Source organism: Falco biarmicus, chromosome 4, assembly GCF_023638135.1.
Source record: "Falco biarmicus isolate bFalBia1 chromosome 4, bFalBia1.pri, whole genome shotgun sequence".
NCBI lineage: Eukaryota > Metazoa > Chordata > Aves > Falconiformes > Falconidae > Falco > Falco biarmicus.
In genome coordinates, this window is record NC_079291.1 from 70,422,770 (window position 1) to 70,447,596 (window position 24,827).

Consider the following 24,827-nt stretch of genomic DNA (forward strand, 5'->3'; position numbering starts at 1 on the left):
AATGTGACTGGAGAGTGTGAGTGTATAAGTGGAGGGTGTTTGTGTAGCTGAACAAGAGTTAGAGGGATTGTAATATTGAAAGTCGTGCTTAGCAGTTCTGTTAATTCATCCTTAAATAATGGGGACATGCAGCGTGCCGTCATTAGCTCACAATAAGTTTATTGCTGTCAGTCATCTGTGTTCCTCTTGCTATTTTTACAGTAGGGAGTAACTCAGAAAATAAGAGAGATTGTTTTGGGGGATCTAGACTGAATTCAAAAAGTTTCTGTGCTTTTACATAATCTCTTCTATGAAACATGCTGCACGAATCATATAACCAGGTCACACTGAAATTGATGAGCTTATTGAACCAAATGCACATCAACCCATTTGCCTTCTGCCTCCTCTATGCATGACAAAGACCCTCCTGTGTTAGGGTCTCTAAGTGATGGGGTGCTACCTTTCTGCTCCAGCACTTAGTGAGACTTCTCACCAGAGTAAATGTGAAACAGGATGAACCTAAATTTTAAAAATACCATTTGTCCAGTCTGAATAATCAGATGATTCTACTGGTTCAGCCACAATCTCTTGAAGATGATGCCCTACATCTGACCAATCTGAAAGTACATATTTAACCCTTTTATTCAAGATCTGTAGTTGGTATCTGCCAGTTTTCTTTACTTGCATGCTGGCTTCTCAGGCTGAACCCCAGGTTATCACTTTGCACAAGAGCCACCACCCCTTGTACCATCAATACCAGCCGGTTTCTTTTTGCACCTTCTGCTCTGTCACCTGCACTGTGATCTCCTGCTGGGGTGGCCTCCTTCTGCCCTGCACGTGACACAGGTCTGGGGGACGTGCTGACACGAGAGGTCTGTTGTACTTAACCAATAAAACAACAAAGACGTCCGGCGGCAGCTTGGCTTTCTCCACTTGGACAGAGCATCCTTCCCTCACTCGCCCTAGGTGTGCTGCTGCAGAAAATGCAGACTACATTTCCGAGGGTAGGGTGCAGTGTGTGAAGCAACACAATATAGGAGAGCATTCATTTTTCCAGACAACTCTCATTCATGCCAGGCGATGGGTTTTGGACTCAGGAGGGTGGCTTGCCATGCAGCTGAAGTTGCCTATACGCCTGCTGCTGGACCCGGCGCTGAGGCAGGTGTATCCTACACTGGGGTTTCCACAGCTGGACTGTGGTCCAGTGCCTTTGTGCCATGGATCGCACGGTGTTAACCCAATCTCTCACCCATGCTGGAGAGAGCAGCAGCGCATTTTAGAAATGCCACTCTCAGAGAAACCCCCATTAGATGATTTTTGCCTCAGTTTGTTTCAGGTTTGCTGTTTCTCTCATGTTCTGTTGGCACCTCAGTGCCAGGCTGTGGTTTGCAATGAGGTGCAGGTACAGTTTGGCACCCTGAACCACCCTGAAATTGTCATTTGTGAACTGCATGTGAAGCGTTAAAAATCTTTTTTATTTGATCCAGAAGGGACATAGAAAATAGATTTCTCCTCCTTTTATGTGTGAGAATAAGTAAATAAGTTAAAATTAAGGTAAGAACTTGATGAAAATACACCTCCAGACTACCTAAGGAAGTAGTTGTGGCAGCCTGTGAAGCATCAGTGGTTATCTCCAGGAAGCTGTGGCTTTAACCTACATGGTTAAAGAGGAGTAAACCCATCTGTCTTTTAAAGAAGAAAAACAAGAACTCAGTGAATTACAGACTTTAGTGATTATAAAAATACTAAATCAAATTATTTAGCAGTTTAATTTGAACATTTGGAGGATAATAAGCAAATAAAAATAAAAAACTTGTTTTTCCAATTACAAATCTTGTAAAATTAATGTAATTACTCATCTGATAGGATAACTGTTCTTGCAGAGAACGTAGATAGGTGAAACACAAGTAAATAATAAATTCTTTATGAGGACTATTTCTGTTTCCTTTTCCACTCGGTCAGTGCTTTGACTGTCATCACTGTTTATATTTTGCTGCTTGTTCTTCCCTCACGTAACTTCTATTTAATAGCTTCTTGACAAGCATTTCTCATGTAGTAGCGCTAATTCCAAAGTCATATCTCTGTTATTATTTCTTCAATTTCCCTTCATCAAGCACTCCATCCAAACTTCTGCTGGCGGTATTTCTCCTGGGGGCTGGCGGGGCGCAGCACACCTTTTAAAACCAAATGGTGTCTCAGGCTTCTGACTGCTATTTTGGACTGTCGTGAGGCTGTGCTTAATCGAGCTGTATTCCCAAGTCACACTGAAACCCAGCCCAGGCTTGGCTTACTTCCCAAAAGTGAGGATCAAAGGAGGCAAATCAGGTTTTGCTTGATTTTGGGGGTATTTTTGTACCAGGATGAAGCTGGACCCACAGCTGCACTGGATGGGGCTGTGGGGAAGAGAGAGGTAAAAGCCCTGTGGCTGTGGGCTTGGAGAGGTGGGTGGAGGCACCGCCAGCCACGCAGCACTTCTGATGTTTGCTACTTACTGGCTATCAGTGTGCACTCTGGGTTTTGCCATCAGGAGGATGCATGGTTAGAGTGTCTGTCTCTGTCACTTTTTCCCACGTTTGTATCCTCAGGGAGCGGGGGAGAAGATGCTCAGGTGCCACTCAAGCTTCAGAGGTTTTGCTTTCTTTCCTGGAATGCAGCAGCAAGTTGATTTTATTATCTGCTTTCTAAATAAGCAGCAAAGAAGGTTACTCTAGTCTATTTTGTTCTTGTTTTGGATATAATTATAAGACTTTGTGCTTGCTTATTTCTGGCAAGTTAGTAGCTAGGGACATACATACTTGTTGTTGTCTATCAAAACCAAAAACCAAAAAGCTTACCCCAAACTGCTTTTCTCTCTCTATATATGTGCAGAATGATGGATTATGTGGGTTTGAGGCTTCTCTTTTTTATAAATAACGTGATTTTCAGTATGCACTCATCTTCCTGGACACATGTATGTAGAGGAAAACAAAATGAGATCAGTGAAATGACCCCAAGTCTGACAGCTTTAACTGCTAGTATCGCCTGGCTGGCCCGTCCCTGGGGCAGGTGCTGCCTCTTTTGGGAAGGTGGTTTAATGAGCAAAGCTGGCAACCAAGGGAGGATGCCAGAGCCTTACAAGATGCTGGGCCTAGGAAATGAAGGGAATCTGCGGATACCCGTAACCCCCCCTAAAAGAAACCCTGCGAGCTGACACGTCTCCAAGAGGCAGCCACAGAGACTACAAAAGGGCAGCATAAGGGCAGCATGGTTTTCAGCTCCAAGAGGATGGTGGCAGGTTCAGATGACACCACAGCCTGCAAAAACTGCCGCGGGCTATGATGAGGAAAAGCATGTGATTCTACCCTTTGATCTTTTCTGTGTCTGGATAATGAAGTTTTTATTTTGAAGAGATTGTTCAGGGGACACACTGGACAATTTATCACTCCTTCCCAGATGAAGTATGAAATACACTAAAGAAGCTGCACTAAAATGCAGACGAAAGGCACTTTGGGGATGTTCAGTCAATGACCAACTGGCACGTTTGTGTGCAAATAGCAGTCAGGGCAGAGAGCACCGCAGCCACAGGAGCAAACCCAGGAGAAATACAAATGGATCCCAGTACTCTTCGTGCTGTAACCTAAAAACATTGTAAATAGTCTTGAATTACCACTGAGAGCGCTAGAATTTTGCAGTTTATTAGAGAAGACCATACTGTGTTTTGAGTCAATAGTGCAGAGGCTTGACATTGCTTGAAATATGGATCTTTAAAATGCTTGCTTATGCTGACTCTTACACTATAAATGAGGCAGACTTTTTATGATACAGTGCTATAGAAATTTTAAAAATATCTTCATGTAGGCATCATGCAGTTATTTGTGAATTTTGCAAGTTAAATATACTGTGAACATATTAAACAGAAAATGACACCTTTTTTTCCCCCAAATATACTGGAGCTCTTAATTTTCTAATCTTGTACTATTGTCATGGCATACATTGTTGCTGAAATCTGCAACTATTCATTTAATTGTTAATCTAGTCCACATATGGATGGAGGTAGAAAATGACAGTGGCATTACAATCCTTCTAGTAAGTGCCTGAAGTGAAAACAAAAAGCCTTAAGATAAGTCTGATTAATATTTATAAGTCATTGACCCCCCCTCTATTAGCTGCGGACTTGAACTCCATTAACACCTGGTTCACTGAGGCCTGGCGTTTGTATATATTGAGCTTACTGACAGATTTCCAAGGTCTGCCTTACACAATATTTGGAGCTTTTACTTGCTAATTAGAATTATGCATAAATGGAAATGACCGAACTGTCCAATGCCTGGTGATCACAAATCACTGGCCTTTCAGTTGCCAAAAGAGTATATTGCTATAGGGGTCTTCACCCTATACATTGACCTCAAGAGTTAGACCACCCAAAAGGATTTTGAAGACAACTAGATTCCTCCAAAAAGACTTGATTCTTTTAAATATTTTTTGCTGAATAGAAGTTTAACTAGCCTCGAAGTTCAATGTTTTGAATTCCAACTCCAGGCAAAGTTTGGAAGTGGCTGATTTTTATAAGGAATGAATCAACAGCCCAGCTAAAAATATCCTCATACCTGAGGATTTTGTAATAAAAATGTAATGCCTTCTGTAAATATCTTGGGGAAAATGTAATGGGAAGGAAGAGCAATAAATAGATTGGGGATTTTTGCCAGTTTTATAGGGTCAGCATTGGTGAATTGTTATTACAAGGTAATTAGTAACTGCTTTGTCTGTGTTTCTGTGTGCGTACACAACACGTGTGTATAAATATATGCTGTAAATGGTAACTAATTTCTATATAAAGACCAGAAATACCAGCCTAATCTGTCCATTCCCAGGTAATATCATTTCATAAATATGACAATCCAATGGTTCACAGTGCTTTGCAATCTATAAAATTGTGGATTACTTTTGGGTGTTAATTAACAGTGATTTCTGTAATTATCAGATATAATGGAAGCAGTATCACAACAGCAGGATATGCAAGAGACTGGGATGCTTTGTTCGCCATAGCTTGCCAGGGCACTGTCATTTATCTCAACTCAAAACAAGCTTAGTTGGTTTCCGTAGTGATGTTTTTGGAAAGGTTAGTGGATTATCAATAGATACTTTAGATGTACATGCCAAAGGGAAAGAAACGCGGAGGAAACAGTAATAAAAAAAAAAAAAAGGTTTAAATTCCTTTGTGGATTTTGTTATGAATCATAAAAGGGCAGAGCAGTCAAATCAAATTGATGTTTGACAATCATGGGAGATACGAATTTTCCTGTGGGAAGTAATGAGGGCTGATTGTCAGAGCTGTAGCTACTAATGCACAAACCAGAAATATTGCTCTCTCTTTGGACTTGGGTTATTTTCTCCTCTATAGCCTCTGTGAATTTTATTCATAGACCTTGGGGAGGACTTGAAAGAGAGACAAGGGGAACAGTCCACTGAGGTTTAGCAGAACCAAAGAAATCCAAATGTTCTAGGGTATGGAAATGCAATAATGAACCCCAATTATCTATGTAGTGGCAGTGTGCAATAGCTACACTGTTACAATTACTAATATATTGTCCTTCTGTCCTGCATTAGAAGACTTCTAAAGATTTAATAGGATTGACTTTCTTCCTTGGGGATGCTTTTAGGTATTTTGAAGATTGAACACTGTAATTTGGGAGAAGATACACTGCCTTTTCCAGATGTAAAGGTTTTACCCATGCCTCAAGCACAAAACAACTCAGAACTAGGAACCAAATAATCTCTCTCACAAGTCTGTGAAAGGCCCTTGCTAAAGTGCCTCAGTACTTGTCCTTTCTCCTTCAATTTTTCCTTCATGTTCTATGAGAAACAATTTCTCCATCACAGTCTTGTGTTCCGCTTCCGGCTCACACATCCAAATTATCTGTGGGCTGCAGCCTTCCTACTGCCCTGACACTCTGTCCTGCAAAATGCTCCTGCACAGCAGGTCATTGATCTTCTCATCTAGCTTGAGGGTAGCTGAAATGTCAGTATAGCTTCTAGCCATTTTTTTCTGATCTTTACTCCAATGATGTATGGATTCTAATACTGAAAATGTATTCCTTAGTTACTGGATAAGGATTAAGGCTCTGTAGCATGGGAATTCTTCCCTGAAATTGAAGCCATATCCTAAACTGGGAAATGTACCAAGCCAGCTAATACTGTACTTTCTGGCCCTCTGTATTGTGTGCTGTATTTTCTAGAAACAGTGACATTTATGTCATTAAAAATAATAATAGAATTTGTCAGCTGACTATATCCCCAAGAGAGTAAAAAGGTATGTATGCACATGCAATGCCTCGGTAAGAACAACTCTAAATGTCTGAAAATGAATATACCGTGCAATATAAAATCCAGTCTTGGCTGGAACAGTTAGAGTTTCTTGCACACCCCTGTCCACGCTGGCAGGGGCAAGCACTGCTAAGTGTCCTTCATCTGAGGCCAAACCTCCTCAGTGAAATACAGATTCTAAGTCTTAGAATATGCAACAGAGGGGGAGTGTGGATCTGCTTCCTTAGCTTTAAGTAAATGAAGAGTTTTAATGGCAATAAGCATGTGGCATAGCCAAACCAGAAACTAGGAATGCTCTGTTTCAAGCACGAGATGTTTATTTTCCTGCTGCTGCCCAGGAGGCAGGCAGGGCACAGCAACAGGCCACAGGAGACTGAGGAGAAAGGCTGGGGGGAGCAGAGGGCAGCGGGGAGCAGAGGGAGGTGCACAGGGCACGACGAGGGAGAAGGCTTGGGGTACATGACGTGGGAAGGGATTGAAGTTACTGCATCACCTAGGTCTCTAGGGGGAAATGGAAAATGAAGAGAGACAGAAAGCCGGGAGGAGAATCATATTTGAAAGGTACTGCTAGTTACAATAAAATTCTTAAAAAGGAAACTTGAAGAGGAAAAGGGGCGGACTGTATTCTTGCAATTCCAGGCATTAAGTGACTGTTCTATAGAAAAGCAGGTGGTGTATGAAACACAACAGACTTTGTTAATGCTGTATCATATGCAGCCATTTTCCCTCACTTGCTGCATGTGTTGCATGGGTAAAGCTAGCCAAGCTTTCCATTTCCAGTGTAACGTCACTGCAACCTTCAGACACAATGCTTTGGGTGATTTTACATCCAGTGCTGGTGGCTGCCATTGCTTTGCCATAAATAAAAGTATTATGGGGAAGAAAACCAGAAGGTTTTGATAAATGTCTTTTCTTTCTAAAGTGCTTGTAGATCAGACGGTGGTTTAAAACTGCATCCCTGAATCAGTTCACCTACCACTGAAATGCAGCCATGAGAGGAAATGTGACTAACGCCGACTGCAGTGGTGGCCCGGTGCAGCCAGCTCTTGGACCTGGTTGCTCCTGCTGAATTTTTAAACTTACCATTTAATCTTTATTGTTTGGATGGTCTGTCTTTTAACATTAAAAAAAAAAAATCTTCTTGGGCTGGGAGGCTGGAGAAAAATATGGAAGGAATATTTGGATGCAAAGCATATGTAGACAGCTGGATTGTAAGGTTATCTGGTTAGTGGCCATTCAATATAAAAAATTAAACAAGAGACAGGAACACTAATAAATCAAATCCTCAGACACTCATACCCTAGGGAACAAGAGATACCAGAGGTGATAGCAGAGACCAGACATGTCAGGAGAGGTTCAGCCACACCATTGCAACTTATATGAAAAGGGTAAATACGGTTATTGTGGGTGTCTCTTACAGGAAAGAACAAACTTCTTATGGCACGTTTTACAGGGATTGTGAGAACATGTGAAATGTAACCTGCAGTGTTTAGGGGGAGGGCCAGAGGGAGGGGTCAGAATGGATTAGGGAGGAACAAATACAGGAAAACGGAGAGGAGGGAGCATAAAAGGGTCTGGTTGTGTGTCAGGGTGCGTGTCTGACCGAGCCCTGTGGCTGATCGCTATGGCCTGTCCCATCTCACTACTTGACTCAGTTCCTAGCTGGCTTTGATGTGGTCTTGCTTTCCATTTGGGACTTCTGGAAAGACCCGAGGTGCAAGCCAGATAAGGGGCATGCAGGGTCTGGGCACGGGTGTGCACAGTGTGTGAGGGCTCTGCAGATACTTGTGTTTGTGAATCACACGAGTGACGGCGTGTGCACGTCTCGCTAGCAAACTTCAGTCCTCATCAGCTGGCAGGAGAGGAGGATCAGGCCATCCCTGTGTGTGTTGGTGCTGCTCGTGTACCGCTGGCTGCCAGGGTCTGGGTGTGTCAGCGCCCCTGCAGCACACGGGTGGGCTGGCGGGAGCAGAGCTGGGGGGACCCTCGGGACTGGGACTGGGACTGGGACTGTGATGGGAGGAGCCTCCTGGCTGTGAGTGTGCACCACGTGCAGCTCCCATGGATGGGGCAGAGGATCCCCCTGGGACGGGAACCCTCCAGTTCCACTCTCTGTAACAAGTGATACTGGTTACACCAAGCAGAAGAAAGTTTTATCCAAATTGCAGATCCTAGAGCAGCCAGCTTCCCACGTAATTTATGAAATCTGAGGACATCTGAAACTGAAAGGGTGCTGTGAGTTGAAATCTGCTATATTTGCAAATCCGAAGTAGATAAGACTAAAGTGCTTCACAAATGAAACATTAAATGGTGCTGTATTTTTAAACTTGCGAAGACGTTTGAATACTGTGAGCAGTAATTGCATTCTAACCGGTTTGACTGTGTTCTCTCCCCAGGAGAAATGGAAGAGTTAGAAACCCTGTGGCTGACTGGTATTTGCCACAATGAGAAGAATGAAGTAATGAGCAGCCAGCTGGACATTGACAACATGGCAGGAGTGTTTTACATGCTTGCAGCAGCCATGGCGCTCAGTTTAATAACCTTTGTGTGGGAGCACTTATTTTACTGGAAACTTAGATTCTGCTTCACTGGAGTCTGCTCAGATAGGCCGGGATTGTTGTTCTCAATCAGCAGGGTCAGTATGATATTAATTTTCCCCCTTCAGGCAACAGACAAACACTACCTCCCTAAAATATTATCTCTCCTTTTATTCCCACTTGGACACTTGACATACATGTTAGAACATCAACGTGATGCTCTAGATTGGTCAATAGGCTTAGGATGGGCTTACACTCCATGTACTTTTGTCAGTTGGATTATTCTAGGGCACGGATTATCATATGCCAGGATAATCAGTAATCAAATGCTGAAAAAAAATACAGTTAGGGAAAATTTTGACGAAATGGTAGAGCGGCTCATATGCAGGAAATAGATTAATTTCCACAAAAAAATCCAAACAAAGTAAATACTAAACTGATGACAGATATTAGCTCTCAGTTTTGTGTATTTATTGAACAAGTAGATTTTAAGTGATAAAACACAAGAAATATTTTTATAAGCTTTTCTTGATAGCATTCTTGAATAAATCTTATAAGAAAAGGTCAACGCAAGCATCATTTATGTTTGATTAGACACTAACAGGTTTTAATGATAACTTCACCAAACCGCAAGCAGATTTATGTATCCAAGAAACTGATACTTGAAAAATAAAGGAAGTATGTGCTTGTTCTTATACTTTAGACAAATTAGTTGGGTTTTAGGGTTTTTTTTTTGTTTGTGGGTTTTTGGTTTTTTTCAAACACATAGTACTTTCATTAGGTAATCAATTTTGCTGGATTTTTTACACAGCTGAGGAGAACTGAAAATGATACTAAAATGCTCAATTCCTTTAAAAGGTGCTGAAATTACCCTGTTGAGTAAATGGGATTGTATTAGAACTGCTTTACAAACACCGTGCCCTACCCTGTTGGGGGTTGTCTAGAATAGTGTATACACTTTAACCTCCACATTTTACATTTGAACTTTGTACATCTGGCCTTTTACATGTAAAATTCTCCTAACCAATGCAAGGAAAGGAAGTACTTATTTCAAAGGCAAATTTCTGAGAATTACAAGGTCACAGGGTCAGAAATGTCAGTTGAGCTCACAGGCGAGACTGAAGAAGTTGGAGTTAAAAGATGGACTTCAGCTTTTTGCTTAAAATTAACTCAAATTCAGGCTTTAGAAAGAGCTGGGATTTTTTTCATACATACTAAGACAGGAAACAGAAAAGCTAAAATTTGATGACTAGAAGCATTTTTATTTCAGTGAAAGTGAAGGGTGCCTTAACTTCCAAGAAAATAGGCTGTCTGCAGGCTTATCTAGAGGGGTAACTTGATCACTGGTTTAAATAAAGGGTTTCCATTACTGAAGGTTACCTACATTCTGTAACTTGGAGACCTTTTGGGCGCCCTTTTAACCTTGTTTTCTGGAATAAGCAGGAGAGGCCAACACGGACCACTGGTTTGTAAAATACTGGCAATTTTTCTCCTTTACAGTTCCATCAGATAAAGCAGAAGTTATTTTTCCATATCACTGTAAGGAAATGCTAAAAGGGTAGATATGTGCTTTTAATCTTTCCAGTCATTAGATAAGCAATGCTTAATTTTTCTTTATTGCTAATTAAAAATAGAATGGAAGTATTTAAAATTTGCACCTAGTGATTTAATATGTTTTATATTACTCATATTACAGGGTATTTACAGCTGCATTCATGGAGTACACATTGAAGAGAAAAAGAAGTCTCCTGACTTTACTTTGACCAATTCCCAAACCAACATGTTAAAACTACTGCGAACAGCAAAAAATATGACCAATATCAATCCTTCAAGAATTAACTCTCCCAAAAGAACAGCTGATTTTATTCAAAGAGGTTCCTTGATTATGGACATGGTCATGGATAAGGGAAACTTGATATTTTCTGATAACAGATCCTTTCAGACAAAGGACAACTTTTTTAGTGACAACATGAGTGAACTGCAAACACTTCCTAGCAATCGACACAAGGACAATCTTAACAACTATGTTTTCCAAGGTCAGCATCCTCTCACACTGAATGAATCCAATCCAAACACAGTAGAGGTTGCGGTAACAGCAGAAACAAAAGTGAACTCCAGACCCAGGCAACTTTGGAGGAAATCTGTTGAATCTTTACGTCAAGAATCTGTACGTCAGAGCCAAGGTTCCCAGAGAGACAATGGGTCAGATGAAAATAGGCAGCTTTCACTGAAAAGCCAAAGATACCTTCCTGAAGAGATTGTCCATTCCGATGTATCAGAGACATCAAGCCGAGCTACTTGCCATATGGAACCTGAAAACAACAACAAGCACCACAAAACCAAGGACAATTTTAAAAAAAGGACAGTAGCATCAAAATACCCAAAAGACTGTAGTGAAGTGGAACTGACATATCTGAAAACCAAACAGAGCTCTCCACGGGATAAAATCTACACGATTGATGCTGACAAGGAGCCAGGATTCCGCTTGGACACACCTCAGTACATTGAAAACATTGTCCTTCCAGAAACTATAGAGTTTCCTGATGTTTATCAAGATCACAATGACAACTACAGGAAAGCAGAACATGCTAACAGGACTCCCTCGCATAATGAAGACAGTCTTCCAAATAACGACCAGTATAAACTTTATGCAAAGCACTACACTTTAAAAGATAAAAATGCTTCCCTAGTTGACATGAACGATAGATACAGACAGAATTCCACCCACTGCAGGAGCTGTCTTTCCAATTTGCCCACTTATGCGGGACACTATTCGAGCAGATCCCCCTATAAATGCGACGCATGCTTGCGGATGGGGAACCTCTATGATATTGAAGAAGATCAGATGCTGCAGGACACAACGAACTTATCACTTCCTGAAGAAATCTATGAGCATAGTTGGTCACATAACAACGCTCCGCAATATCATAAAAAAAATAAGTTGAGGATTAGCAGGCAACATTCTTTTGATAATATCGCTGATAAATCCAGGGAAATTGATATTGGAAGACCTTCTCGTAGTATAAGCTTGAAAGAAAGAGAGAAATTTCTACAAAGTAGTCCATATGCAAGCATGTTTAGTGTTCCCTCAAGCAAACTGTTGAGCAACAAGGCCTCACTCTTAACTCATGCTCTAGAGGACAGTAAGCGGAGCAAGTCGCTGTATCCTGTTCACTCAGATGACAATCCCTTTCAGCACTCGTATCGTGATGAGCAGCACTTGTCTCTTAGGCGAAGTCCAGCTGATCTTTATAAACATTCATTACCAACAAGAGGAAGAAATGATAATTATTTAAGGTCATCCATAAAGTCTACAGCATCATACTGTTCCAGGGATGGTCGGATCCATAATGACATGTACATTTCAGAGCATGTTTTGCCTTACGTTGCAAATAGGAATAGCTTGTACTCAACTCCAAGGGTTTTAAATTCCTGTAGCAATAGACGTGTGTGTAAGAAAATGCCTAGCATTGAATCAGATGTTTAAATTTTCCATGAACACTTTATCTATAGGGAAAAAATAGTTGCCACCATCTTAGAGGGAGAATTTATCCTTTAACAGTATCTTGCTATGGTAAATGATACAGAAACCTCTCCCTTCCCCAATGTACTTTTGTACCTGAATAGGCAAACTAGTAGTATGCTCTCAACCATCCTTTTAAAATGTCTTGTTGAAAAGGATAAAAAATAGCCATTTATGTATGCTTTATATATAAATGGCAAGCTGTACTGAAATAGCCCCAGTATATGTTGGCAACTATGCTGTTTTGTATCTAATTATTTTACTATTTTGGTCATTCTAATTTATGTTGCTAAGTATCATTCAATGTACTTTTGTCCTTAGAAATGTTTAATGATTTTCTAGTACTGGATAAGCAATATGGTATGCATGTAGTATGACACAGACAAAAAGAATTAGGAATGCATTTGCACAGATTCAAAAGTAAGACTCTTAAGAACAGAAAGCTAGACTTTCAAAAATATATTTTAGCTTCATAATCATTTTCAAAGCCAAATAATAATTAAAAAAAACCACGCCCCTGGACCTTAATTAATAAAATACAGTGTGTTAGCACAAAATTAGGATGTTTGTTCTAGAATACAGAAAAGAAATGGGAAGGCTGTAGGCCCAGCCATGTGAACTGCTGTGTACCACCAGGAAGCCCCATGGATATTGGTTAATGTTAATGTACAAATGCTTTTCTTACATTCCACATGCACTTGCCATTGCAAACTAAGCTCACTGGAAAGTCTGCAGTCATCTTGTCAGAAATTTCACAGCTGCCTAATCCAGAGTATATATTTTTAGATATCACTATACGGCACTTACTATGGAGCTGTGGATTTTATTAGTAACCTTGAGGCCTAATATGTATGTAAGTTTGCATTTGCCCCTTACTGGTGATTACTCAGGGTTGTATAGTATTTCTTTTATTCCTTCAATTCCTAAACCAAATCCCAACCCACTGTAGTTCTTTGTTCATAGTGTAGTAGTGACATCTAATTAATTGTGTGTTAATAGTATTTAAGCTGTTAATGCAGTATCAAACACCGACAGACATATGTTCAGTGTAATCAACGAGGAGCACAATACCATTTATTTGCATACGCAGTGAAGGATTAACACCTTTTAAGGGACTTCTTCCTTCCAGAATATTGTGCATATTTGTTGAACATCAGACCATTTTTTTTTAACCTCTCCGATGAAGTCTGTTATATAAATTGAATATATGCACACACAATTAAGGAACAGTATCTTTATTATCACTTACTGGTATGCAAAGTTATTCACATAACAGGGATGCAATGTTGTATTACTTTTACTTCTAGTAAAGATCAATCAGATTATTTCACAAATAAAATATCTGCTACACACCCCTCCTTACCCCCTGGGGAAACACAAAACCACTAGATTTTGACCATAAGGGAGGGTGGAAGGGAGGAGAGGAAGCCTTTCATGAGAACAGTCTACAGTTGTAATTACGTTTAAACTGAAGTAAATGTAACTGCTGATACATTTAACTACTGACAGCATTCCACAGGTGGTGCTCTCCAGTTCTCCTGCTACTCTGAGAATTGCTGTAGGGTTTTTTGTGTAGAGGCAGCTGAGACTATTCAAACATTATTCCCTCATTTCACTGAGGAGCAGCGAGCAGGGAAACCATTGTGAATGGGGAAATGTGAGCGTTACCCTAACTTTTCTCTGACCTGAATGAAGCGTGGTGAGATTTGGGCTTCCTAGTCCCTTTCCAGCTTCCAAAAATCTTAGTATACATTTTTATAAGTATGTTCAGAAAGCATATTTATGGGTATCTGTACAGTCTCCAGAACAAATATGTTTTGAGTATTCTTTATTTGACATTTGGTCACAATTACTGGCCCTGATCCACATGATATGCTTTCTGGTTCCTCACTGGATCCAGTTTCTGCAAACAGAAGATCCTTACCTGCCTTTAGAGAGAGTCACCTTTTGTAGGAACAGTTGTATGAGCCAAGCCAGGCGAGGGTGTTTATGGGATCAGCACTACTTTTCATGAACCAAAACTTTTTCCCAGAGACATGGGGATACAATTGTTCTTAGGTCTACAGGACGGCAAATGCACTGAAGACATAAATATTGTTGTAATGAGTTTAATAAAAATATTTCAGACAAATTTTAATTTCCAGTTCAAATCATAGTATATTAAATAGCTCAAAATACTTAAGATTTTATCTGGTGTGTTTCAGCAGATATGGTATTTGTCGATATCATACCAAAACCTGCCATGCAGATCACTGAGAATTTTATGAAGTGAATCCTAAAACTCAGTGGTGGCTCTTGTTTTTCGCATCATCTTAAAGCTCTCAAAATATTTGCTGATTGCTCCAAGTCTTTGGTATCATCATCTCTATCAAACTAGGCACGCATAATTCAATATATACAAGTACTGTATGTGAGATTGTGGGAAAGAAAAATTCCCATTTACAACATTTCTAAGTAAACTCTTGAGATCCAAATGTAACCATCCTAAATCCAGGTGGATTTATCCTTCTGTAAAAGGTACAAGCAAATTAGCTGGAAAGAAATACATTATTGCAGTGTTTGCTTTTTCTGATTTGAGCAGATTTCTGGTGACTGTAGAGTTTTATTGTTACTAGCCGCAAATACATGATACAACCACCTCCCCTAAACCAAAGCAAATTAAAGAGACAGAGGGAAAATTTGATAATGTTGCACAGCAGTTGTTCACATGGAAATAAAAGGTGCTGCCTTAAAGGAGAAAAACCCCACCCCCAGATACTGAAAGTAGAGGGAATAAGAATCTGCATGCATTTGTTGTTTTGATCTTGGCATATAATATGAGCGAATAAAGGGGGAAGAAAAGGCTACAGGGTAGGGCTGTAGGCGAGTAGCTGGTATGGTTGCAGATTTATACCTGTAAAGAAGAAGCAGCCAAGAAGTTGAAGAAAAATCTTCAACAGTAGAGCCACAAGCCACAGCTTGTGAGACTCAGCCATAGAGCGTGTGGAATTCTGAATATTGCCTGAGCTTTGTTGATATATTTGCACTGACTTTCAATTAAACTGAGATCAAGACTTTCTGTATTTCCCTCTCTCTCACTCTAGCTGCTGCTATTCTTGAAGAGGAGAAAAGAATCTTCCTGCATAAGTGGCCATCCTTTCTGTACCTTTCTGGATGGTGCTGGTGACTTGTTACATTTTCCTGATTACAGCTCTAGCAGTTTGTTGGTCATTCCTTTCACCAAGATTTCCCGTGACTCCAGCTGGAACTGAATCAGGCTGTAAATGATATGGGCCATTCTTGGTAGCATGTCCTGTAGTGTTACACTGCTCCTGGACGACAACTTTTATGGAGGCAGGATATTGAATTGCTGAGGAATGGAGTAGGTACATGGAGGTAAAACCAGCTACATAGACGTACCTGCCTCTTGCTTTTTTTCTCTTTTAAAGACATTGTAGAATTTCTTCATGTTTTTGTCTTTCCCTTCTCACCGCAGCAAATTTTCCTTTTTCCTTTCAAATGGATTTTGTGTTCTGCTTGTGTTTCTTAGAGCAGTGTAGCCACCCACTAACTTAAACGCATGGAAATAAGATATTTTAATATATAAGGTAAAATTAAGGAAAATTAAGAGGTTTTGTATTTCTGGAAAATTTATTTTAATGTTTTTGCAGCTTTTGCTGAGAATTCCTTATTCTGCTATCTAAGAAGCTCAATTAGGAGAAAGAGTGCTGCGGACAAACAGAAACCAAACCACCACCAGCTCACTGTGTTTTGGCAGCATCTCATAAATACATGTCTCTCTCTGATCTTTCAGGAATACTTAGGAGGTGAAATAAGGCTCACAAGGAAAATCAGGGGTGTATTTTTCTTGGTGAAAATATACCTTTTTAGAGGAAATCTTTTAAAGGAAGCAAAAACTAGAGCTGTGTGTAGCTTTGGGTTTCTGTGCTGGAAGGCTAAGGTCTTTCTGTTGCCAGTGAGGAGAGGGAGAGAAAGCTCCCCGGGGAAGGTAGTTCAGAGCACTGAAGGCTTAGGAGCTGGTGTGTGTGTGATGTGTCCTGAAAGATTTTACCTCTCTCTTTTGACCTTTTAGAAAGTATAGGCTCCTAACTTAGGCATCTCAGTTAGGTGGGCTTAGAAAAGTGATGATCTATTTAACCCCAGCCTCAAAAATCCACTAGTTAAATCTGCAAGTGAGCACCAAGTTAAACCTTGCAGGTGCATATAGGTTCCTGTGCTTATGCGACTAGTTACTAAGGTAGCACCTGTCGTTCGTGGGTTTTGCAGTACTCCCAGCCTAGTCGGTGTCATTGTTTTCTTTATACCACGTGACTATTGAGCATGAAATAGAAGTGTCAGAAACTATTCCTTGTAGAATAACTTGCTATTTTCATATTTCTGCAGTGTTAGCATATGCATCTTAGTGATGGGGAAGAGTTTGGAACTGCTCCTTCCCTTGCTGGGTTCATCAATGTAGAACAGGAATTGTGGTATGAATCTGAGGGTCTAAAAGTCAGCTTGCATGTAGGAAGAATTCAAGGGGTGAAACTTTTTGTTGTTTTACATTGCATTTAAGGTGTTTCATATAAAAAACCTAGTGAAAGCAGATCTTTTATGGCAAAATCCTTTCTTAGTTAATATAGAACAGTAACTATCCTGTGGTTTGGCTAGATTGTGTTAAGTGTTAATCATCACATAACGTGCTTCTTTCAAGGTGGAGTGTCATACGCACTCTTGCTAAACTTTCCCTTTCCCAGCTGTAGCCCTATCTTAGCTCGAAAGTCCCTTTAAAGTAGGTATCTTTCCTGTATAGGGCAATCTGTTTTGCAACATAAAAATTGTTTTCCAGTGATACACTTAAATTGTTTATTTTAGTAATGATATTTTTTTTGATCTGAACTTCCTTCCATTGAGAGCTGAGCCTTCAAAGTATAACAGTGCTGAAGGAACTTCTGAAAGAACTTAAAGGCCTTTTAAAATATGACTTATGATATGAGCCATTTCCCTGCCCAAACTCGCCTGTGTTGTCTTATTTAAATGTATTAGCAATGTATTATTGTCCCTAGGAGGGACGGTATTACTATCCCTAGGAGGGAGCACAGTTTAATCACAGATGTGTGTTTATTTGTGGACATAAGTGCAGGTACAGACAGGGGTACGGTGTGGTAGAAGAAAGGCTCAACCTGCTCTGGCTGCAGTCACCTGTGAAGCTGTGGTTAAATGGTGTAGCCTCAAGCCCGTCACGTCTCCTACATTGATCATGCAGACTTTTCTGTCTGATGTGCACGTATTGTACATAGTGTAAACTTCTTGTCGATGCTCAGCTTTCATTGTGGACTTAATCCCATGTTCACCCTCATTATAGTGTCGCAGCACTGTTTGTGGGATGGAGAGGTGGCTGTTTGTGCTCTCTAGTGTCTGTTGTCCTGTTATACAGGAGCAGAAATCCTGCCTTGCTCCTCTCTGCTCTGCTGGGGAGAGTTGCTGCACTCTTTGTAAATAAGCTCCTCATTTATTTCACCACAGTCAAGCTTTTTTTTTTTTTTTTCCTGCTTCTCTCGACCTGTGTACAGAGTATGCTCTCTAAAAACATGTGCTCTTCCAATGTCCTGCAGTTTGGAAGTCAGGATTACAAGTGTGCATTGCCCTGCAATGCAGTGAAAATGCATTTAGTCTTTCTTGCAGGTTCATGAGCTTTTTTGTTACATACTGCAGAATATATCTGCTGTGGTTGAAACATTTTTTTAGATGGATGCCAGTCTTACAGCTGTAAGAATTCACTGTTGATTTTGTGATAATTTTGTCATATCTATAATTTAAGAACCAGAAATAATATAAGAAAATTCAGTTACCTCACCATTTACCAGGTTTTTTGTTGTTTTGTGCTTAAATGACACTTTTTACTCCTTTTGCGTAATTCTTTACCTGTGTTGAAAACAACGCTAAATTAGTAGAGAATATAAACATGCTGTAACACTGTCATGCAATACCTTTATTAGTAGATAACCACACTAAATATAATATTACATATTTAAAAGCGAGATGGTTTTGACTTTCCAACTCTTAAAAATAGTGGTGATAAGCAGTTATACTCTAGATGTTTTGTCCTTTCCCTTTTGTATTAGTATGTTTTCACTAATATATTTCACAAATTATATTTCTATGTGCACGTTAGAAAACTGTGAAAATAAATACCAATAAATATTGTGATACTTATTCAGTGCACTGTAAAGTTCCAAGTGAGATGATACTTTGCTTGGGAATTGATGAAGGTTTCCTCACTTCTCATAAATGGTACTAAGCTTTAATGTGGACAAATGGTAATATTTACAGTGACATGAAATTTTAATGGAGAATGTCTTGTTTTGCACTTCTAGTACTATTATAAGAAATGATGTTTTTCTCAGCAAATGCATTATGAGAATACTGTTTTTATTTGTTTTGTGCATTGCAGTACATAATAGCAGTTTTGAAGAGATTTGTGTTACATCACTACTACAGGATTCTTTAGTCTTATAATTTTTATTGAGCCCATTTAGTAATGGTGTTTAATGGCAAAAACCTTTTGGAAATATGCTTTGGCTTCTGTTTCACATTGCAAACCTGCACTTGGACTCATAGTGATGCAGTTGAAGGCCCTCATGAGGTTGCTGCGCCTTCCCCTTCTACTGGGGAGGGAGACCTTTCTTTTTCACTGTTGGGACAAGATTAGAATATTTTTTTTTCGAGAAAAAATTTGGAGAATGTGTTGTGCAACATTTGAAGTGTAAATAATCTTCAAAAGAGGAAAAAAAAATAGTTGGAGGTTCACAGATATCCACACTAGTGGGTGGTCTGTGGTGGGCTGCAGGGTGTGTGGTTTCTGGAGGAAATGATAATTTTAAAAGTGATTTGAATTCTACTTAAGTTTCTGAAAGTCACTGAAAAAAACAGGAATTTTCTTTTTTTTTAAAGCCAAAGTCTTTATGTTGTCGTACGAGGTTTCACAGGATAATGGGCCAAAGAATACAATTAAATATGCAAAAGGTTAATCCTATGGAAAAGGGTATCCTGTCATCTTGATATGCACAAGCATATTAATGGTAATAGGAACAATGTGTGTAATTTTCCTGTATATTGCTATGTAGGTTGCACTATTTTGAATGATACAAGCCTGATATTGTAATTACCAAATACCATAAGAAGCTGTTTATTAATAGTTTAAACTTGTTAACCTAAATATATATACAGTATACACACGCGTGCGTGCATACACTTTCCAACCTAGCCATGTGTGAGTAATCTCCCAAAGCCGTGGGACACATTCAGCAGCACTTTATTTTAAGTCATTCCCTTATTTCTTTTCCAAACCGCCTAAATCCACAAATCCTCTAGAAGCGTTTATTGCAGTTTTTGATACCAATTACAAAAGAGGCTAAAGAACTTGCTGGGATCAGGCTTGCATTGTGCTAGGACATCTGCAAACACATCGGAGGAGAGTTCCTGCCGGTATTCGCTATAAATAGCAAAGCCCTAGGCAAAGGATGGCTCCTCATCCTGGCCTGAAAATTCATGGCCAGAGAGGAGCTATTGGCCTGGTGACTGACTTTAACATCCCGTGTTAGCCTACGCGATCCACAGCTGGTCGTTAAACATGGTACTTAATGTAGCTGAGGAAGGGTGTGTAAAATGGAAGTTCCCAGGGAAGACCAGCTGGTGTGTGCCCCGGGTTCTGCCCTGCAGACTGGGCGGTTCGCAACCCCGGGGTGCACAGCGGCGGCGGCCAGCCCTGGTGCTTGGTGGTCACTTTTCTCAACACACAGGTGTTTGAGCTCGTTGTTACTGACGGTGTGGAGATTTTAACCAAGAGGTGGTTGTGGTATTCAGCTTCTTTTCTAAATTTACAGTGCTCTAACTAAACCTTATGACAAAAAAATACCTTGGAATCATTTGTTTGACGTAATTCCTGAGCTTTTTTCCAAAGGGAGTGTTGGATAGTTATTAATTTTTCAACCTTGACTGAGAAACCAAAAATTCTGTATGGTCATTTTTGTCTGCAGTTCATCATGAGTGTGTCTTGGAAAAGAACTTGGTTCCATGTCCTTCATCTGCAAGAAGAAAAATTTTGGTTAGCTCCTTTTTGCCTGGCCTAGGTCTGGATTCAAAACTTAGCAAAACACCTTTTGACTTAAATAGGGATGTGTGAGTGAGCAACGGGCGAGCAGATCCTCAGTGCAGATGAGGCTCAGAATTAAAAAAAAGAGTACCAAACCTCATGTTGCAAAGGTATGGAAGTTGTGTCATGTATGATGTGAAGCTAGGAAGGACACTAGTGCAATTTTTAATAAGAACTGTTTACAGTTTATACTTGATATCAGCTATAATATTTTGAAATAGTCTTATTCATTTCAGCACGTCCATTTTGCACTGATGAAGAACAGCTTGATCTCTCTGTCTTCACACCTCACGCCCACGTGCACATGCACAGTATAGCTTGTGTCTTCCCTGTTGAAACCAGAAGGTACCACCAGAATTCATTAATGTGTTAGGCAAACTCCTACTTGATTCTTAACTAAGTATGCTATTTTTATGCACAACTTGCATCCATACATTTCAGGTTCTCTCAGAAACACTTCACCTGTGAGTTAATAATGTCAATTTTTAGTTCATCAGATTCAAATTTACGCTAAACCTGAAGGGCATTTTGTGCTTTCTTTCATCCTGTTTAACGTTTTTTGCTGGCTTAGATGAAATACTAATATTTCTGTGCTGCTAAACAAAAACCACCAGAAATGTTTTCAAATCTCAAATTACCCTTTTAAAAACATTTTTACCTGCTTACTTGAATAATGTAAATTTCATATGTTGTCGTGATTAGTGTTTGTATACATACATGTATATATATATAAGCTATATATAAGCTTTATATATATGTATATGTATAAAGTTTTGGGGGAGAATGAGGGGCAAGACAAAAATTCAGCATGGTGACAATGATTCTACAACCATTCATTAACAGTTTCAGGTAATGCGTTGCTATTATCAGTTCGATTAGAAGTTTTTTGCAGTTCAACTCTGAAAAAAAGGATGTAGCTGAAAATTAGTATTGGATCTTCAGCCATCATCCTAAGATCAGTTTATTTTCATTTTATCTTGAAAAAATAAGTATTCACAATATTAATTTAAGATTTTTCTCGGAAAGAAAATTAGTACAGTTGGAAAAGTATCCTTGTTCTGATGGAGGAAAAAACTCCGAGTGTACTAATTTGTACTAGTTACATGGAGCACTAATCTACATTGCAATAGAAGAAATTTGCATTCCATAAATAACATCTTACCAGAAATCTTGGAACCATTTGATTTTGTACACAGTAGATTAAAAAGCGTATCACTTCTGTTATTCACTAGTGCCATTTACTGTAACACTCTCAAGAGTGAAATATTTCAAACCAAAGGGTAAGTCATAAATTTCCAATTGCTAGCAAAGAACAGTAGAGGTTTGAAGACCTCTTAACACCTGGGGAAATAAATCAGGATGTTAGAGTAGAAATAAAGGAATATTAGTGAAATAGAATCAAGCATAAAATAATCAATTTTTAAGAAAATCCAGAGTTTCATTATAAAATTCATAGTCTAATGAGTTCTTCAAAAGAAAGAGTTTGGGGAAAAAGAGAATCATTAAAATCTAGTTTTGACATTCCAGTCACTGCATGGTTTATTGGAGAGATTCAGCAAACTGAAAGGGATTTTAACACGCAAGTGTCTGTACACACGTGGCTGTAAGTGCCGTGTTACAGAGCCAGGGCTGCCCCTGCACCCTCTGCCCCGCCGTGGGGATCCCGGCGGGGGACTCTCCCCAGTGGGGGGCTCTCCCCAGCGGCACACTGCGCAGCCTGGAGGAGCTGGGGGCACGCTCCCCTCCACGTCAGGCACACCGTCTCACAGCACTTCACCCCCACCACCGTGTTTTAACCCAGTGCATGACTGAGTGCTAATACTGTATAAATATTTTGAAACATATCTAAAAAAAATATATGTTTGCTTCAAACTTTTTATGATAGAGAAATATATAATTATGGTTGTCTTACAAATTGTATTGTGTTCTTAATTTTTATTAAAGATGTAGAAAAACATTAAGGGAATGGGGGACTTGAATGTCTGTGTGTACCGAAATGTATATAACTATTTGGGGAAAACACACGTGCCAAGTATAAAATGATGTAAAAATTGTAAATAGATGAAAAATTCATTTTTCTAATAAAGATAATTTCTGCCAATTGATATGAAAATGAACAATAGTATCATTCTTGTGTGTCTTCCTTGTTAAATGGTACGAGACGAAGCGTCACCCATGAATAAGGCTTACCTGTGGGTTTTTGTTCGCCGTTGGTTTGATTTGAAAACTGCCGCCTGCTTTGGGCCATCCTCTGCTGTTAGGGATTACCTAAAGGCGAAGGTGCCTGAAGCTAAAGCTGACAGTATGTGCTTGACGTTCCCAGTTTAATTTAACTCATGGAAATGACAATTATGAAAAATTCTTTCAGTGCGAGAAGTCTGCTTTGAATGAGGCTCCCTGAGCAGAGGAGCCACGGGAGCCGAGCTGAGGCTGCCCCGTCAACCTGCAGCTTCACTGTCTTCTGAGAGACACCAGTGCAGGAGTCTCGGTGGGCCTGCAGGAGGAGGTGGTCCTGGCTGCAGAAATGCAGCAGCTCTTTGGGGGATTGTGGAGGCGGCATCCAGCCCGAGGAGGAGGAGGTAGTCCTGCAAGAACGATGCCATCCCTGGGGAAAGCTGGAGGTGTGGAGTGCTCCTGGTGTGGCAGCACTCTTGGAGGTTGATCAGGTAAGCATGGAGGAGAGCAAACCGGGGGGGAGAAAATGGCAGCAACGTCTCACATCTCCTATGGCTTTGGTATCTGCAAGCTTGTTTAATGTTCTGGTTAACCAAGACTTAAAACAAAATTGAGGGTTTAGTGGAGCAATTAAAATATTTTCTAGGATATAAGCATTTGTCTGGCCAGGGGAGCTAAAGGAGCAAGGTTCATACGGTGCTCCTAAGGGGTTCTGCAGAACCCCATTTTCCAGGATTTCTCATCAGCTAATGAAAGTGTTCCTTTATTACACAAAATGGGCATAAACAAACCCCTGGCAATCAGAATAATGTTCTTTGAGGCAGTGGGATGAAGTCAATATATAAATCCAAAGCATTGTTTGGATAAATGTGCTTCATGTTGAATATAAAAATAACAGACAGGAGGTGAAAGGTTGCCCGCAGATGTCTCACAGCAGAACAGTCCCATCTATTTGTTCCCAGGATAAACATGACTGCACAGACAATATGAGAGACATAAAATTGGAATTATTTTCTTAATGAGGTTTTTAATGAGTAAAGACTGCTGGGCTTATTGTCCTCTGCTAGAAAGCCATTTTAAAGGGACCCTCCCCTATTTTTGTCTAAACAGACCCTTTTCATGAAACAAAAGGAAGTGTGCCCAGGCTACTGAATCTTGATCTGAACTTGAATCTTCATTTTTATGCAATGGACAGGCTAAGCTGTTCTGCACAGTAACGCAGGGCGATCTGAACAGCTTTGGGTGGCTGCAGTGGTGTTCCATCAAAGGCCCAGTTCAAGTCCATCAGTCACATGAAAGAAACAGGAGTCTATAGGGACTGGGTGGTGCAGGGGACAGCCCGTGCGACTCGATTTGGAAACACCGTTGTGACTCCTGCCTTCTGGCTGGAGAGCTGGGCTGGTTTTGTACCCGGGCTGTCCTCCCAGCTCCACCTGCCCGCGTAGCTGGTTCCTCTCTGTGCATCTATGAGTCATCTCCGCTTCGGCTTATGATTCCCTTTGGGATCTGGTTCAAAGACAGTCGTATTCTCCCAGATCGTTCTTTTGAGTCTTTGCTGATGTGTCTATGGCAACTATCAGCCCCCTAAGACTCTGTTTACTAAAAAAAAAATAATAATAATTTAAGTGGTGACTGGGTGATGGAAGCTTTTTAAGTCCGGAATATCGTGCATAGCACTGCCAGCAGCATTCATAGCAACCGGAGCAACTCACCTGGTGTGACCACAAGTGTCTTCCTGCAATCTGGACACAAACCACCCTGTTTTAAGGCCAACAGCTGAAGTCTGCTCATTGTTATATACACAGAAATACCATCCACCCTACTCATTGGGCTGACTTTTCCCGTCGATCACACGAGCCACTTGGCTCTACTTCTTCCAACAGTTTACAGGCAGCATTAGCTTCCCCTTGCAGATTTGTTGCAGTACAAAGCTCAAACCATGGCTTCCACAAATTGCATTATTAATCTACCGTGTGATCCTCTGCCACTGCTATTCTCCTCCCACTTGGCAGTCGCTTCAGCAGGCATCCCCCCACGTACAGCACAGCTGGAACTCGGTCCTTCTTTCCACTGAAGAAAGGCAGTTCCATACACTGAAGGTCTCTGCATTGATTTCCCCATTTCTGTCTAGAAGTTCCCCCAAGGGATTTCTGTGGGGATAATTTATTGACTATTT

At 40.3% G+C, this 24,827-nt stretch overlaps 1 protein-coding gene across 2 annotated transcripts in view; it reads left to right on the top strand.

The window, feature by feature from the left end:
- Positions 1–22,569, top strand: part of GRIN2A (glutamate ionotropic receptor NMDA type subunit 2A) — a 193,950-nt gene extending 171,381 nt beyond the window's left edge. Inside the window, exons 13-15 of one of the 2 annotated variants that reach the window (XM_056338122.1) lie at positions 8,679–8,917; positions 10,516–12,176; positions 15,426–22,569. In XM_056338122.1, the coding sequence (XP_056194097.1) occupies positions 8,679–8,917; positions 10,516–12,176; positions 15,426–15,441 (1,916 nt within the window). In that variant the 3' untranslated portion in view covers positions 15,442–22,569. Of the gene's footprint in view, positions 1–8,678; positions 8,918–10,515 lie in introns of both variants that reach the window. The other variant, XM_056338121.1, reaches the window with a different exon arrangement.
- The last annotated feature ends 2,258 nt before the right edge of the window (positions 22,570–24,827 follow it).